Below are 16,926 nucleotides of genomic sequence, written 5' to 3' on the forward strand. Positions count from 1 at the left end.
GTGTGAGCACATTTTCATCCCACCTGCCATCTAACACTGGGGTTGTGATTGCAGAATGGACAAGAAAACAACCCCCACCACCACCACTACCATCATCACCAACATCATTTCCATGATCAGCCACTCCAGCAAGAACAAACTGAACTACAGCAGCAGCAGGCAGTGGCGGATCTGATAGACTTAGGTCTGGAAATGGTGACTCAGGTAAGGCTACGTACATCCAGCAAAGGACAGTGCTGTTGGGGTTGGGGTTCAGACAAAAGCTAGGAGGGTTTTCAGTATCTGTAAGCAGGGAACACACTGTCCTAAAGGTTACCTATCAGCCCCCATGAACTTCTTCTTTAGGCATATCCTCAGATGATCTCCCATCCTCCTCGGTACCGCTACACTTTTGTTCTTCTCTAGTCGTAAATCACCTCAACTCTTGACCCCTGTCCTTTATGAATAAAACATGCGACCTCGCTGTTGCATAGTGACCGGGTTGAGGCAGAGGTAGCGTAGAGTACCATATGTATGGGTGCACCTGTGCGTTCACACTTGCATGTGTACATATACATGACGAGTGGTATAGCCTAGAGAAAGACACTCCCAGCAGCTCCGAGCAGAGGTCTTTTAAGGGCAGAGTGGACGTAAAGGTTAGAGTGTCTGCTAGAGAACGGGTGGGGGTCAGGAGGGTTAGCAGACAGCGGCGGTCATCTCGCCTGCAGACACACTTGCAGAGTCAGGCTGCTCAGAGCACATTAATGAAGCATTCATAACACTCTGATAATCACAGCAACCTGACCCCACCACCCCAGATCCACATGCGTAAAGAATATTGAGTCAAGTGACTTAACTAAAAGTGGACAGAACGTCTATTAACGTCTAACTTCCTGTACTGTTTGAACACTCGCTCCAGTGGCATTTTTCCTGTGCTGGGGGTTTCTGTTTAAAGAACATTAGCAAATGCTGTGTGTTATTGACTCAGAGCACCCTGTGCCACAACACTGAGTAACAGCTATAGGAATTTGTTGCATTTTAGTTTGAGAAGGATGTTTCTTAAAATGCGTTTTGTGAATATAATCCTGTTATCAGTCCTTTTGGATGCACCATTTTCTGTATCTTTGATATCTAGCTTAGCATCTTGTTGAATTGATCTTTATCTTCTGCAGTAGACTCTGCAGCAACAATAGTCCACATTACAGCCTTCCTTCCCCCCTTCTCTTTGTAAAAAACCTAACATACCCATCCAGACCCATAACTGTTAAACACCATGCACACAGATCAATTTTCTGATAGATGTAAAAAGTACTTTTTGGTCTATGTGTGACCTACGAGAAAGAACAAGAGGGAAGATATTCTAAGAACATTCATTATTTCAAAGGAAATTATCCGCATCCATGATTTATGCTAATCTCTGACCATTTATTCAAGGCTTAAATTCCTTTACGACTAAAAATAGAGTTTCCTTCACTTGCCACCAGGCCTAAAGATATTATTAATGCAGAGATACTAAAGAAAAGGATCATGGGGAGACTGTGAAAGGAAACAGAACGATACAGAACAAATTCAGATCAAATAGAAAGGCTGCTGTGTTTGATAGCTGTTTCCTCTGAGGCACACCAGACATCCTCTACTACAACAGAGGAACATTAATGACTTGTCCAGAAGAAGACACTATAATGATGCAAGGTGGGGGGTGTGGGGTGGGGATGTGGAGGGGGATAGTCTGCCTTTGGACCAGCTGGTGGAAAACATCTTTATGTGTAGCAGATAACTACGACTGTGATAACTCTTGGTAGGTATGTCATCATAATCAATCATTTCATCTCATTATCCCATCTCACCTCACCCCTCTGTTACCTCTTCTGTGTTGCTGCCACAGTGCTCAGGTAGGTACCACAACCAAACCAAGCTCGTGTCTTGTTGCATGCAGTGTGTGATGCATGTTGCACTGGAATGTAAACTGACCCAGATAATGCATGTAGTACAACAGTGTAGCTATTGTACCTGACTGCTAGTGTATACTTTCTCTTATTCTCAGAATATCAACCAATTAGAGATTTTTGGAGACATGTCCACTCCTCCTGACATCACCTCTCCATCGGTGAGTAGCTGTCATACATGCACGTTTTGTGATTTAAATCTTATAAAATCCTAACTATACTTTCCGATTATTGTTATATTATTATTGTTTTCTCTCGATCCGACCTCCAATCGCGCCCTGCGCAGACCCCCGCTTCTCCAGCCAACACCCTCGACCCCTCGCTGGGCTTGCAGCCTCCCACAGAACTGTTTGCTCCCTTCAATCCTGCGTCTGTGCCCTCAGGTAGGACCTTCATTTTCTACTTAAATACACCGCTGCTACAAGCGGAGGGAAAACAAACGCAGCGGGAGAGAGAGTCGAGACAAGAGATGAAGGGGAGCTGGAGAGTCAGAAGATTCGGAGGCAGAGGGCAGAGGGGAGAGAAGTGTGTATATGTGTGTGTGTGTGGGGGGGGGGGGGGGGGGGGGGGGGGGGGGGGGAGGAGGAGGAGGAGGAGGAGGAGGTTTAGAGAGCGTGAAAAGCAGCTTGTACAGAGACGAACCAACCAGGCGGAGTGATGAATGGAGGGGGAGGGGAGGAGGTGAAAGGTGACACACAGTAATTGGGAGGAAATATGTGTGATGGAGAGACGATGTTCAGTTCGACTCTGCAGAAAGAAAAAGAAAATCTAGCTCAAGTTTATTCATGTGGACGGCGTTAAAAGATAAAATTAACGAGATGTGCAGAGCGTATGGAAGCACAGAAGGGACTAAATTAAAAACAAATAAACTGCAAATGTTTTATTTTGAAAATCGGTCTGAATTTTTCTCAGTGTGACAAATTTAAATATAAACTTTATTCTTTGGTTTTCCAGTCTGAGCTTCTGTGTCTCAGATCACACGACTCACAGAATGTCATCTGATTGGACAGAGGTCTGATTGACTGACTGATTGAATATCCTCAGCAGCGCACGTGTTTTAATTTGAGTTTTTCATCTTGAATTTCCAACGTGACTTTTTGACTTCACTTTAAATTAAAGTAAACCCTAAAAACAACAAGCTGACGGTGCAGCAGGACAGCCTGAGTGTCCAGCGTGTGCATCAGAGACGTGGGACGATGTAAGGTAAAGTTTTCATTAAGATGAGGGTGATAGTTTTGTGACTGAGCGTGTTGCATTCAAGGGCATCACTTGGTGCTGAAAAGAGGTGGGGACAAACATTCTGGAGACATTACGTTACTAATGTGGACAACGCACTTTGTTTCTTCTATATTTTAATTGCACTGCATGTTTTCTAATTGTGCAAATAAACATTTCTAAAGGTATTTTCATTTCTTATTTAACTTTTCTTGTTAAAACCTTTTTTTCAGAACGCCTTTAATAAGCTGTGGGGTCCTCAGCGTCCCCGGTGTAAATGACACCTATGATTACATAAACACTTTAAGAAAGGATTTTTACGTTCACGTACGCTGGGCGCGAGCGTGCCGGTGTAAACAAGGAAGCAGATTGTCTGTTCCGTAGTTACAGAAGATTTGGTGAAATAATAAAGAAATGCAGACAAAGAACCGCACCAGGTTTTATTTTGCATGGACCAATAGCGAGCTGGGACTGTTACTGAATGGAACACGGGAGGTAAAAGCGGCGGTGGCGGCGGGAAACAGACTGGGAGTCGTCGCAAAGTAAACGGCGACATGCACAGTACAAGTGTCGGCTGTAAGTGTTTTTTACACGGTACAAAATATTTGAATAAAAACACCAAAACTAAAACTCAGCAGCATCGTGTTTCTTTGCATGACTGATAAGAGCCAATCAGAGAGCAGAGCGTGAGCGTCTGCGTCACCTTTTCTAAAGTCCTCCGTTTTTGCCTGTCTGCACTAAAACGCTGCCGCCAGTTTAGAAACACCAAACGTGGTCGTCTCTGTTTTAAGTCTTGGTTTTCGCCGTTTTATTCTGGACGGGAGGAGCACATGCAGCAAAAGGTCTCGTTTTAAAACCAAAGTGCAGCAGAGTGGGCGGGGCCTTAATAAGTAAAGCTGTCGCAAAATTTAAATACTGCCCTACTGGCAAGCAACTGCACAACAAGCAACACGAGGTAACAGTGAAGCAAAAGAACGCATCGCCACGATAAGCCTCATTTTAAGCTCATTAAATAACGAGCACTGCAGGTTGAATGCAACTTGTTTTGTCATGTAGATTTCTGTAGAAATTTAGTCAGACTAATTTATATGGAAGCACCTTACGTGTGTGTTGCTGCTGCTAACGACACAGCTACGGGTGAAAAGATATGGTCAGACTGCAGGAATAAATTTGCTTGGCACCCAGCAGCTCGCTCAGATCCACGGACACACTCAGATGTATTAATGCACCAAATTACTCCAGAAATGAAGTGATCTGCAAACACTAAACAAAAATGGCAACGATATCACATTGTTGAGCCACAATAAATCACCGCGACAGTAAAATTCTGCTGTAAATTCTGGTCAATTTTCACATCAGTTAATTCTAAGATTTAAACGTGAAGAGTGCACCAGGGTCGGGAGGATCCCACAGACAGAACGAACCGATGTTTAATATTTTACTCTCACTCAGCAGACGGTTTCAGAGCGGGGGTCCCGGGGACTTGGGCTCTCACAGAATCTCGCGTGATCAAACGTGACTTCAGACAGAAACAAACATGGAGTCGACCTTGCGTGTGTGGCTGAAACGATTCATCGATTAAGTTGATTTCTAAAAATAACCGTATAATAATCCACATAATCGTACAGCACACTGTTTCGCACGGACATTTATTACTGTCGCACATCTCGCTTACGCTGTCTGAACACGCAACGCGTTCCCATCTCAGTGCGTCATTACCGACGCTTTCAGACAGCGTGACAAAGCGTAATTATTTGACGCTAAAAGGTACCCTTCAGCACCCGTTTGAAACGCCACCGTTCGCTACGTCGCAGCAACACAAAGGAAGCTAACTCTACCTGCTAGCTGTACGGTTAGCCGGTCGACATGCATAAAGTCTTAGGTTTAGAGACTCGTGTTATTTTCTATTTATTTATTTATAAGGACAACACACATTAATCAACATTACTGTAAATGTGTCAGTGTCAGCCTACTTGCTAATTTTCAACTGCGGTCCTTTGGCAAGATGTTTTGATACCTTAAAAATGATAAAATATACAGTATACAGAAAGTACATCAAGACACTATAAAAACAACAACAAAACAGAACAATTCTCACAACATAAAACCACACGATACATCCAGAAACAGTAAAACATCAGTATAGTTACGGCACCATTTAGACACAGCTAGCCGTGGGTTAAAGGCGTCAGAGCGTCTCATCTCAGCTTATTCTGAAAAGCGGCGGTATTCGATGGCCTGATTATAATGGCGCTGTTTGCAAAGTGGAGGAAGAGAGAGAAACTAGCGAGGGACGAAGGAGAAAGTGTCGAGCCGCCAAGCAAAAGTACTTCTTAAACGATTTGACAAATTATTTTTTTCTGATCGGAGGCTCAGATCCAGTCTACGACCTTCAGATTATGTCCGTAAACCCGCCACACCGCAGGATCATTTGGACCAAACGTCCCGGCGGAGATGAACGCTGGGGCTTAATGCACGAGTGAGAAACAGTTAAGACTCATAATGAGACTCTGTTAATGAGAGAGAGACACTCAGAAAACACAGGAGAGAGAGAGAGAGGACTGATAACAATGACTGCTCTGTCACACTCTCTCTCTAATGACCTGTGGGTCAGCGAGGTTGGCTGCAGACCAATCAGGTCGCTGCCTCCCGCACCAGTCACTGAACACTCGTGAAACTTCTACGGGAAGAACACCTGAAGGCAACACTGACACAACGCAGCAACTCCAGAGATCAGATTTGCACCGACCTGCTGAGGCGACCTGCTGCGTCTGTGACGAGGAAACTGTGGCGTGAGGAGGAAGAGGAGGAAGCGTCTTCATCAGGAGGACGGTTCCTGCAGGAGCACAAAAAAACAGACGCATGTCAGATGGCGTTACCCGGCCCGACACGTGTTCCGGCTCTCATATGAATCTTTCTTCACGATTTAATCTCAGACTTTCTGCTTCCAAAAACCAACGTGAGCCCGTTTAATCTGAAATAATATCACCAAGAAAAAAATCTGACATCTGAGCTGCCACATGTTTCAGACACAGAGAGAGAGACATCTGTCCACATCTGTCCATCTTTGGTTTATTTTGTCCTGCAAACAAATAATAATAATGAATGAATGAATGAAGTTTTATTATTGTGTTACAAGACGCCAAAATCATCATGTACAGTATATCCAGAGCCAGATATACAGAGTCAAACAATGCAGAAGGGAGAATAAGAGGAATAATAGTAAATATAAATACACACACATGTATATACAAATATACATATACAGGATATATAACTATACAAACAAGCCTTTGAGACAGAGTTCACAAAATTGAAAAAATCAAGTTTTTTTGATCATCATTGTACCAAAACATTTCAGGGATTTTCTCGCGTAAGCTTCGGAAACTTTGATTCTCTCGTCATCGTAACGCGTACAGAACAAAATGAAATGGGATTCACTCACATCGGTTTTCCTTCTGGAATATTTTTCCAGCTCTCGACCGTGTGAAACAGTCCTGCTTGTTCGTTTCTTGTTCCCGTATTAACTGTTCGCTCACTTTGGTTCTCCCTGCCGGTCATTCACACATTAAAGGTGCTTTCACACCTGAAGCTCGGTTCACTTGTTTCCAGACCAAGCGGGAAAAAAAAAAGATTCACGTAGGGCTGGACGCTAAAAGGTTTCATATCTTTCGATATCGATAATTATCACGATAAGTATCAAATCGTTATTTCTTTTGAGTTTAAAGGCTGATTTTTTGTCAACACTTGATGCCAAACAGTGGATCTCAAATCTGAGGTACAACATTCAAAACAATTGTGAACAAATATGCACGAGTAAAACTAAGTAAAAGCTTTTTTTCAGTCCCTTTTCCTTCACAAAATAAACATCTTAATACAAAAATTAAGTCCTAATTCGTTTTTGATTTAAGTGAATTAAATCATTTATTGAATATTTATTGATCATGTTATATTGTTATTGTTTTATAGTCCAGGCTTAGATTCACGTTGCGTTTTAGTTCTGATCCGGTTCCTGTTCACACTGCAGTTATACAGACTTACAGGAAACTTAGTGATCGGACAGCTTTGGCGTTTGTCATCCTGCATCATCAGGACGCCACGTGGGGAAATCAAACTCCCGTGACTGACGGAAGTTTCTGCAGCACTTTAATACTTCTGATCTGTATCGCAAACAGCTCACAAAGTAATCATGATGTCAGACTGCAGATCGACCGCAGAGCCTGTTACGAATAATAACGTAAAAACAGGACGTGTACAGCGATAATTCGGGGCTTATTAGCCTATAGGGAGCACTACTGGCGCTCCTTTTTTAACAGCGTTTACCCGCTCAAACCCAAATTTATTTTCATAAACACACCCTACACGTGGCTACAGATCAATTATAAGATCACTGAACTCATTTCGCGGTCAGCAGATGGATTTATTAGTGGCGGTTTAGCTTTGGCCATCGTAAAATCCTGCGGTCGGTTCGTTTGCTTTCACAACACAAGCGAAACGCTCCAAGGGGCTGAAACGAACTCTAGTGCGATTCAACCGAATCTAAAGGAGGCTGGTGTGAAAGCACCCGAAGTCAAAGCGTCTCCTTCAAAAGTAGCTGAATTAGCAATTAGCAGTTAGCTGTCAGCAGTTAGCTGTTAGCAATTAGCAGTTAGCTGTCAGCAGTTAGCTGTTAGCAGTTAGCAGTTAGCTGTCAGCAGTTAGCTGTCAGCTGTTAGCTGTCAGCTGTTAGCTGTCAGCTGTTAGCTGTCAGCTGTTAGCAGTTAGCAGTTAGCAGTCAGCTGTTAGCAGTCAGCTGTTAGCTGTCAGCTGTTAGCTGTCAGCTGTTAGCTGTCAGCTGTTAGCAGTTAGCAGTTAGCGTGGATGCACAGACGGCTCTCACCGGGTCACTGTGATGAATTAAGGACAACTATATCTGGAACAAGCTCCCAGATAACTGCAGGTCTGCTGAAACTCTCAGTTCTTTTAAAGTAAGACTGAAGATTTTTCTTTTTACCGCTGCCTTTAACTAGTAGATTGATAACTTACACTGCACTGTAACTTCTACTGTCCTGTTTTCTTTTTCTTTGTTTTTAGCTTTTATTTAAATATTTACACGGTGAGAAATGAGTAGGTAACTGAGTGAAAAGATAATGAGAGTGAGACTGGTCTTAAAGTGGTCTTAAATCTCGCGCCTGAGTGATTTGCAGGAACCTCTGTCCACCTGTAAACGCGCAGGTGGGTCCAGAGTATAACTGGATCAAAGCGGCCTGCGGACAGACGTGTCCTGGTTTCTCTGTTGTGTCCGAGGGTTTTTGGAGTTTCAGTGGACCCAAAGATCGCTGTGGACCCGAGTACAGACTAGCTAGAGAGAGTAGATCTGTTTATTCTCTTTTCAAAATAATAGTAACTCAATTATTTGCTCAACCCCTCAGCCTGTTTTTATTTTCCATTTAACTCTTTTAACCCTGATTGTACACTGCACTCTAACTTTTATTATTTTTCAATTTCCCTGTTGCTTTTTTTTGTGTTTTATGTAAAGCACTTTAAATTACCTTGTTGTTGAAATGTGCTGTACAAATAAACGTGCCTTGACATACGTGCATATCAAACAGAACTTCAGTCCGGAATTGTTTGTTACATCTCGTTTATCTGGAAGCCAGAGATCCTCGGTTGCACAGCTGAGATCTGGGATTTTGCCTCTGGCCACTGAGGTTGGTCGATTCTAAAATATTCCAGAGGAAAACCGATTGTGTGACCTTGGTGAAGTGGAAAGTGAATCTCATTTCCTCTTGTATTGTACACATTATGATGATATAAGAGAATCTTTGTTTCTGGATGTTACACGGGAAATATTTTGGTATGCTGACCATCAAAAATGAGTGAGTGTGCTTGTTATGTTGGACTATGATGTATTTAAGATTGCAAACTTTGTCTCAAAGGCCTGGAAAAGAAGGATTTGTTCTGTGTAGGGTTACGGGTTTATGTGGGTCGTGTATCTGAATATGTACTATTTATTATTACTTCGCTTCTCATCCTTGTTTCTATTTGGTTAGCACTGTACATGATGTACTCTGGACCTGCCGTTCTTCTATATATATTTTTCTCTGTATATTAATGTTGGTGTCTTGTAAGCCCATGCGGGCTGGGTGTAATCATACGCATGACACAATCACAAAGCTTCATTCATTCATTCATTCTCCTGATTTCCTGTATTTCTCCCAATTTATGACAAATGTTCCCAGTTTCTGTCCTTTTCGTTACAGTTTCTGACGCTGTACGACACGTTTAAGCCCCGCAGCGCTCTCTCTCTCTGCTGTTTCCTCCCGGACGAGCAGCATGCAGGTGACCCAGCACACGTCCAGCTGGCTTTCCGGTGAAAGAAAGGGGCCTCGGGAGTTTTAGTTATGGCTTTTTGTGGAGCTTTCCGTTCACCGTGGCTCTAGCGTGACGTCAGAGTTGCATGAACGTCCAGACTGAGGTCGCATTTGATTTTACAGCTTTGCCTCCTTTTTGTTGCCTTCATTCCTGTTTCTGGCTCCGTACAGCTCTACATCTCTCTACTCGGTCAAATGCTGTTTTATCTAGAAATAAGGTTTTATGTTTGTCCCCAGCAACGACCGTCCACCCTGTTGAGTTGCATTTACTGTCCCTTGAAGTGGAAAAACGGACGTCACTCTCATGAGGTGACATCACAGCAGTGGAGGGAAATTTAGCTGTGGGATTTTTCAGCTCTCTTACTATCTGATTTTGACATTTTTAAGTTTAACGTGTTTGGACGTAACGTGTCCTCCCTGATTAGCTTGATTTATACTCCTGCATAGGGTCTAAGTGCGTAGCTATGCCGTAGCCAGGTATTTATACTTGTGCGTCGGTGTCCCCGTCGTTCTGCGATTACACCCCCAAACGCCTGTCAGCAGCAGCGCTACAGCGTCCACTGTGGTGACTTTTGCCGGCCGAGCAGGCTAACTTCCTGTTAGCGCTCCGCTAACGTGAATGTGGGTAAAACAGTAAACGTGCGGCTGGTGTAACTTTTTCAAATGTCACCGACCGAGTGGATCACATTCTGATAGTGAAACGAGTCATTTCGCTCGGGTTGTGACGCTCAAATATATCGATCCACCGTGTTACAGCCGCCGTTTTGGCCGCTAGTAAAAGTTGCTTCAAAGCACGGGCACTTCCTGTCGGCTCGGAGGCGTTGCGAGGCTGCCCAGCCGACCAATCACAGAGCTTACGGTCCGCGTCGACTCGACGTGTAGTTACATTTTTGAGGAGGTGCACGTCAGGCTACGTAGCCTCTGCAAAACGCTAACGTTAGCTCAAAATGTCCACCCTGCTCCTTTTCAGCAGTATAGAGTAAATATATAAGATTTGTCCACCTTTTTTGTATTTTTCCTTCATAGTTTATTGAAATGACCAAAGATTAAGTGTATATTTGTGTTTACATAAAGATATGAAGGGATTGACCTCACAGGCCGGAGACGTTGAGTAATTCTTATCATAAATCCCTTTTCTTGTGTAAAAACACGTTTTCTGAACGCGCTTGTTTTACAAATGACTTTATTGTTCTATCAAATATCCAATAAGAGTGAGGGACATGTTATATCTGTCGTCCTGCGAGTCACATGTTGTTAATATATCTGACTTTAATACAATAAATAAATAAAAACAGAACTTTAAAATATAGGTAAGTCAACTATTTATTTATCCCAAGTTATGAAGTCCAAATGGCAGCCTGTGTGGGCGTGGCCTACGTCTCCTGGCCCCTGGTTCTCCTCCACACCTGCTGGCTTTCTGCTCGTCAGGCCTCCTGGTCTAAAGAACTTAACGACCGTGTTTCTGCCGACGAGCTCGACCCGGATCACGATCATTCAGCCTCCACCTGCGAGTCTGCGCCGGCTCCTGCGAACATGCGGTTCTCTTCATCAGCCATCTGCCTTCAAGGCCAACTGTGAGGTCAAGCAATGAATCTTTTCCTGTTTGTCTGCTGGAGCATATAATGAGTTAATGAGCTTCACGGAGGGTACGGCTAATCAATCACGCCGGGTATTGATTTATGATCTACAGACTGAGCAGCTCGCGCTCATCCGTCCTCGTCACTACGGCTGCTGCTTGCTGTTTATTCACATTTAGTGCAGTCACTCTTATCTTTGACATCACTCCAATAAATGCTTCAACATCACATATATATCCTGTTAATTCATGCACACAGATTCGGTTTTATCGCCTCAACACTTGCCAGGCTGCGTCTGTGGCTCCGCCTCCTGTCACTCAAACCCAGACCAACAAAAACAGTAAAAACACAAACGGCAGACTTTCAGTCTGTTTGTGTCTGAAGGACGACCAACAATACAACACATTCACACACAGAGCCAGCTGAGGCACGCGGCGTCCTTGAAGACCAAAGCCAGGAATCTGCAGCCCACCGCTCTCTGCGTGCAACTGCCACCCTGCTGCTACAGAAACTATCTGCGTCCACAGCAGCGTTTCAGCTGCATATATTAAAACAAATGAAAAGGCACATCACGTGGCCGTTCACGTACACTGAGCGTGTGCGTGCCGGTGTAAACAGGAAGCAGATTGTTAAAGAAGAAAGTTCTACTGGAGACGAAGGAAGAGCAGCGATGGAGAAGAACCACAGCAGAGATTCCTCTGCGTGGAGCGACGGCGAGGAGGAACTGTTACTGAGAGGAAGACGGGAGGACAGAGAGGCTGTGGCGGCGGGAAACAGACTGGGAGTTGACGCAAAGTCAATACGGAGACACGCAGAGGACACAAACAACAAAACTAAAACTCTGTCAGCAGCATCGTGTTTCTGCTTTGCATGAATGATAAGAGCCAATCAGAGAGCCAATCAGAGAGCAGAGCATGAGCGCCATCGTTTCCACCAGTCAGCACGAACACGCCGCCCAGGAGTTTAAAACCAAAACCAACCACGGGGTCGGCAGCGTTTTCACACTTTAACGTTTCAGGTGTTCGGATTCACTGTTTCAGTCTGGACGGGAGGCGGAAACTTAGCAGAACGTAGGCGTGCGGGTGGCGCCTGAGAGAAGGCAGGAAAAACACGAGGAGCGGCTAAAATATGCTAAAAACGTCCGTTAAACCAAAGCAGGAAGTGTGATTGTATAGAAGTCTGTGAGAAAATGTTTCTACTTGTCAGCTGATTTATTCCCTCAGTAAACACTTTCGTGATGAGTTTATGGTCTCAGTCGCTAGTTTCAAGTCTTCTTCAACACAGCATGATGTTCATTTAGTAAATTATGGTCCCATTTAGAGGAACAGAGACCAGGAAGCAGGGGAGGCTTTAGGGCGGGGCTACAAGCTGATCAACAAGTCGCTACCATGGCGACCTGTCAATGCTCAACCCTTCTCGTCTCCTATTCAGCGCTTCTGTTTGTTCACCTTTCAGAGCGCCGTCAGTCAAATCCATTCCCTGACTAATTAAACTCCGATTCCACGCCGCTGCTTCCTTAAATCTTTTCCACTTGGCTGCGTCAGAAAAGTCCAAACAAGATCTCCTTTCCTCGCCGGAAAACGTCATGAGGTCAAGGAAAGATGCGAAGGAGAATCCGTCAGGACTCAGACGTGACCTGCTGTGATGAAACTACAAAGTTCTGAAGTTGGACTACAAAAAGCGCATCTTAGCGAGAGAAAAATGGAAACCTGATCAGCATCATTTATCCGTCACGGTCTGTGATTTCTCTTTTTTATTATTGCAGAAAACACTTTAAAAAGCCAAACGAAAACAAACCCAAAGCAGGAAACTGTGAGAGGCTCGTTCAGGAATCATGATGCGCGTCTGTGTTGCAGGATTTTGCTAAATGTGGTCGATGGATTTCATCGTTTCAGTTGGAGGACGTGCGTCGCTTTAAATGTCGCCGCCGCAAGGAATTGTGGGACGGTATTCTCTCCTTTCCTTTAGTAAAGGATGATGAAGGAGATATGAAAGGAAGCGTCGAGGCTCCTTCCTCAACCAGCTCTCATCACTGCTGCCCCTGAAACACTTCCGGGTCACATCGATCAGTCTTCCTGAGCGAAAGAGACTTTTCGGACGCAGCCCATTAAAACTAAACTCCACTCCGTGTTTTCACCACTCGCGCCTGCTGCAGTGAGTTTTCGTGGAATGGCGTGCCCGTGGCGTGGGTTCCAATATCGATGATTTGCCACGACACGGGAAGTTGTTGTACCTCGACTGTACAGACCTCAAAACATTTTATGAATTTGAATGAAATTCACCAGAATGCAGGAAATGAAGTGTTTGATGCTCAAAATGTTTTCTTGTTCTCTGTATGTACAGCCTGTGCTCCTAACCCCAACCCCTCCTCGCCACTTTTCAGCACAAAGTGACGTATATTTACTCATTATTTATCCAAAGAGACTTATGCTGCTCACGTCAGAGGTCGCACGCCTCTGGAGCAGCGAGGGGTTAAGTGTCTCGCTCAGGGACACATTGGTGGACGTGTCACAGTGGGGGATCGAACCCGGGTTTCTCACAACAAAGGCACGTGTCTTATCCGCTGTGCCATCACCACACCGTGGGGGGAGGACCCACCCATGCTCTGAAGATTCAGCTCCGTGTTAAACCCCAGAGTCACAGACTGTCCCTGAACTCAGCAGCTAAGTGGCCGAGTTCAGAGAGACTAAAGTGAAAATGATGTTGGTCAGTCTGAGACGGAGCAGCTGTCAACAGTCTGCAGCTGTTCTGCCGACGCAAACGCATTTCCTCTTCCAAATACTTCCAGGTGACATCAGGCGTCGGATCAATATTCAGTGAGTCTACCGGTTTGTGGTAGAAAGTAAAGCAGATGTGACACGATGAGCCCCTGGAGGGGGGTCCGGCTTCACGACAGAGATCTTCAATAAGGACGGGAGGACGGAGCAGGTTCCTGCAACGCCGCGCGACTGTTTCCCAGCGTTGCATCATCCAGCTCATCAGCAAATATTTGAATAACTAAGAGCTTTTAATCTGCCGTAACGTCAGAGGAACAAACACCTGCTGGACAGAATCCTGCCTGAAGGTCGGAGCGCGATGGATTTTAGTTCTAAACATTTAAAAAAAGGTCCACGTGTGTTCGTGTTCAAACTGAGACGCGGGGATAAAGTTCAGATGAAGATAACTGGAGTTTGCTGCTGCCCGTCCTCCCTGAACCAAACTCTTCTGATGTTCTGAGCAACAAAAAAAAATAAAAAAATCACTGAAGCCTTAAAAATAGGCCACCAGTCGATTTAAGCCCCATTAAACCTGACCCTGAAACACACACACACACTAACACACAGTCAGTCAGTAGATTAGGCTGCCTGCCTTCATTCACTAATCTGTGGAGTTAATCTGATGGGTAGAACTCTGCAAACTGAGACATTATAGAAGCATAATCTGCATATATGGAACACACACACACACACCACACACACGCACGCACACGCACGCACACGCACGCACACGCGCACACACGCATGCACACGCACACACGCATGCACACGCACACACGCATGCACACGCATGCACACGCACAGAGTCGGCTATGAAAACGGATGTCGGGCACGTCAGGTGATGTTTGTGTCCCAAAAACCAACAAAGAAGAAGAAAGAAGCGAGGGGTCTTTCTCAGTCTGGGTTCTTGTCTGTACGTCGTCTTTTGTGGCCCAAGTTCTGTCCCAATACACAAGCCGGCCGGTCAGTCAGTGTACAGCCCCCTACAGAGCGGCCCCTGGACAAAGTTTCACCTACGTGTACGAAACTCCTGTGGTACGTATATCTTGTCCAGACGTACAAAAAAGCCTCTTGAAGCGATGCCCGATACCCAACAGGAAGTCGGCCATTTTGGATTTAATGGTCATTTTTGGCGATTTACACACTTTGTACTTTAACCAACTCCTCCTAGGGATTTAGTCCAATCAAATTCAAATTTTCGCTGTGCACTCTACACCCATTGACGATTAAAAGTTATTCAAACGGTTCTTACAAGTCAGCCAGTTTGCCCGTGGCATGTCATCGAAAATTGGTAATTCGCCATAAAACAGGACGTTGTTATAACTTCAGTACACATAATCACATCTGCGCCAAATTTGATAAGTGTAACAATATTCCCGCCCTGAACACATCCATATGCCAATATTCACCCAAAGTCATAGCGCCACCTACTGGCAACAGGACGTGATCTTCAACGAAGCAGCCCCCGCGGTGTGTTTTACCTACATGTACGAAATTTCTGTGGCACAGACGTACCAAAAAGCCTCTTGGAGCGATGCCCTAAATCCAACAGAAAGTCGGCCATTTAGAATTTTATGGTCATTTTTGGATTTTTTACACAGTCCGTACTTTAACAAACTCCTCTGAGAGAATTAGTCCGACCAACTTCAGATTTTCCCTGTCTACTCTAAAGCCATTGACAATTAAAATTTGTACAAACAGTGAGTTTTCGTGGAATGGCGTGCCCGTGGCGTGGGTTCCAATATCGATGATTTGCCATGACACAGGAAGTTGTTGTACTTTGACTGTACATGCTCAGATCTGTACCACACTTTACATGTTTCAGAAGAGTCCCGCCCCGAACACGTCTACATGTTCAGTTATACTCGTAGTCGAACTCGAAGTGACGATTAACACGTTTGTGCACCGTCCACCTCGACGCGCCACATGTGCGAGGGCCCAGGGCAGCGCAGGGCTGCATCAGAGAGCGTGCTGGGACTGTTAGCTGGCGTTTAACGTTAAAGGATAGCTTTGGTATTTTTAAACCTATTTTATAATCATATTTTCACACATTTTGGAGACGAAGTGACTAGTAGGTACAAAACGTTTTGGAATCCAAGTACATGGCTTCAGCCGCGAACCGGACAGTCCTCGCTCTGAAATCTCATGAACGGGGGCGGGGTTTTTGCAGGAAAATGGCAGTGGAAACAGGGGAGAGGAGTTTGTCGTCGCTGGCAACAGGAAGCTCTTTCTGTGGACGCCATTTTGACCTGAAGGAACACGCTGCAGCCGGTTCACCTGAGCAGGTTCCAAACGTTCTGTAGCTACAAGTCATTTCAACCCCAACATGTGTGGAAAGAGGTTTAAAAATACTGACATGGTTCTTTCTAACAGTGAGGGGGGGTGTTGCTGGTGAAGAAACAGAAACAAAGTGATCCAGCAAGAATGTGAAGCTGCCTGCGTGTGATTGGCTGACGCAGCGTCGGCCTGCTACAGCTGTTTCCTGTCAGGTGTCAGATTCTCTCTCTGTCAGTGTCGGGACGCTGTGGCTCTTCTTCTTCTTCTTATTTCATGTGTGAAGACTTTTTCTTTCAGGGTCTTCAGGAAATTAATCACGTCCCCTGAAGTGACGAAGACACAACTGTGCGTGCACGTGAGCGTGTGTGTGTGCACGTGAGTGTATAATTGGTATCTTGGAGTGCAGCTGTCTTCAGGCGCCGGCATCAGTTACACCCCCAACTTAGAAACACACTTATATTAACACACTCTCTCTCTCAGACTGTGTAATCTGCAGCGTGATGGCAGTGACAGCACATTATTCTACAGTCTGTAATCTGGGCTGGGAGGGGGGGATTTAAAGGAACAGTCCAACATTAGATCTGAGGATGTTCCTGTTTGCCTGCTGGATTTTAACGCCTAATATTCTAATTCTGTTTATTAAAGAGGTCATATTCTGCTTTCTGGCTTTTCTCCTTTATTGTGTTCTGCATCTTTATCTGTGCAGGTTTGTAAAGTAAAAAAACCCAAAGGGAGTTCCCGTCTCCGACAGAAAACTCTGCTCCTGAACTGAACACAGCTGGACGGTGGTCCAGCCTTTACTTCGCCCTCACGCCCTCAAACC

General features: G+C 44.9%; 1 protein-coding gene across 7 annotated transcripts in view; it reads left to right on the forward strand.

Moving 5' to 3' along the window:
- The window catches only part of dab1a (DAB adaptor protein 1a), a 99,507-nt gene that overhangs the window by 72,870 nt on the left and 9,711 nt on the right, over positions 1–16,926 (forward strand). For all 7 annotated transcript variants that reach the window (XR_006825176.1, XM_046050142.1, XM_046050145.1 and 4 more), the window contains 3 exons: positions 55–204; positions 2,024–2,086; positions 2,212–2,308. Coding sequence is in view for 6 of the 7 variants with exons in the window: in XM_046050142.1 (XP_045906098.1) it covers positions 55–204; positions 2,024–2,086; positions 2,212–2,308 (310 nt within the window). In the remaining variant the exon portion in view is untranslated. The remainder of the gene's footprint in view (positions 1–54; positions 205–2,023; positions 2,087–2,211; positions 2,309–16,926) is intronic.

Source organism: Micropterus dolomieu, linkage group LG05, assembly GCF_021292245.1.
Source record: "Micropterus dolomieu isolate WLL.071019.BEF.003 ecotype Adirondacks linkage group LG05, ASM2129224v1, whole genome shotgun sequence".
In the NCBI taxonomy this organism is placed as follows: Eukaryota; Metazoa; Chordata; class Actinopteri; order Centrarchiformes; family Centrarchidae; genus Micropterus; species Micropterus dolomieu.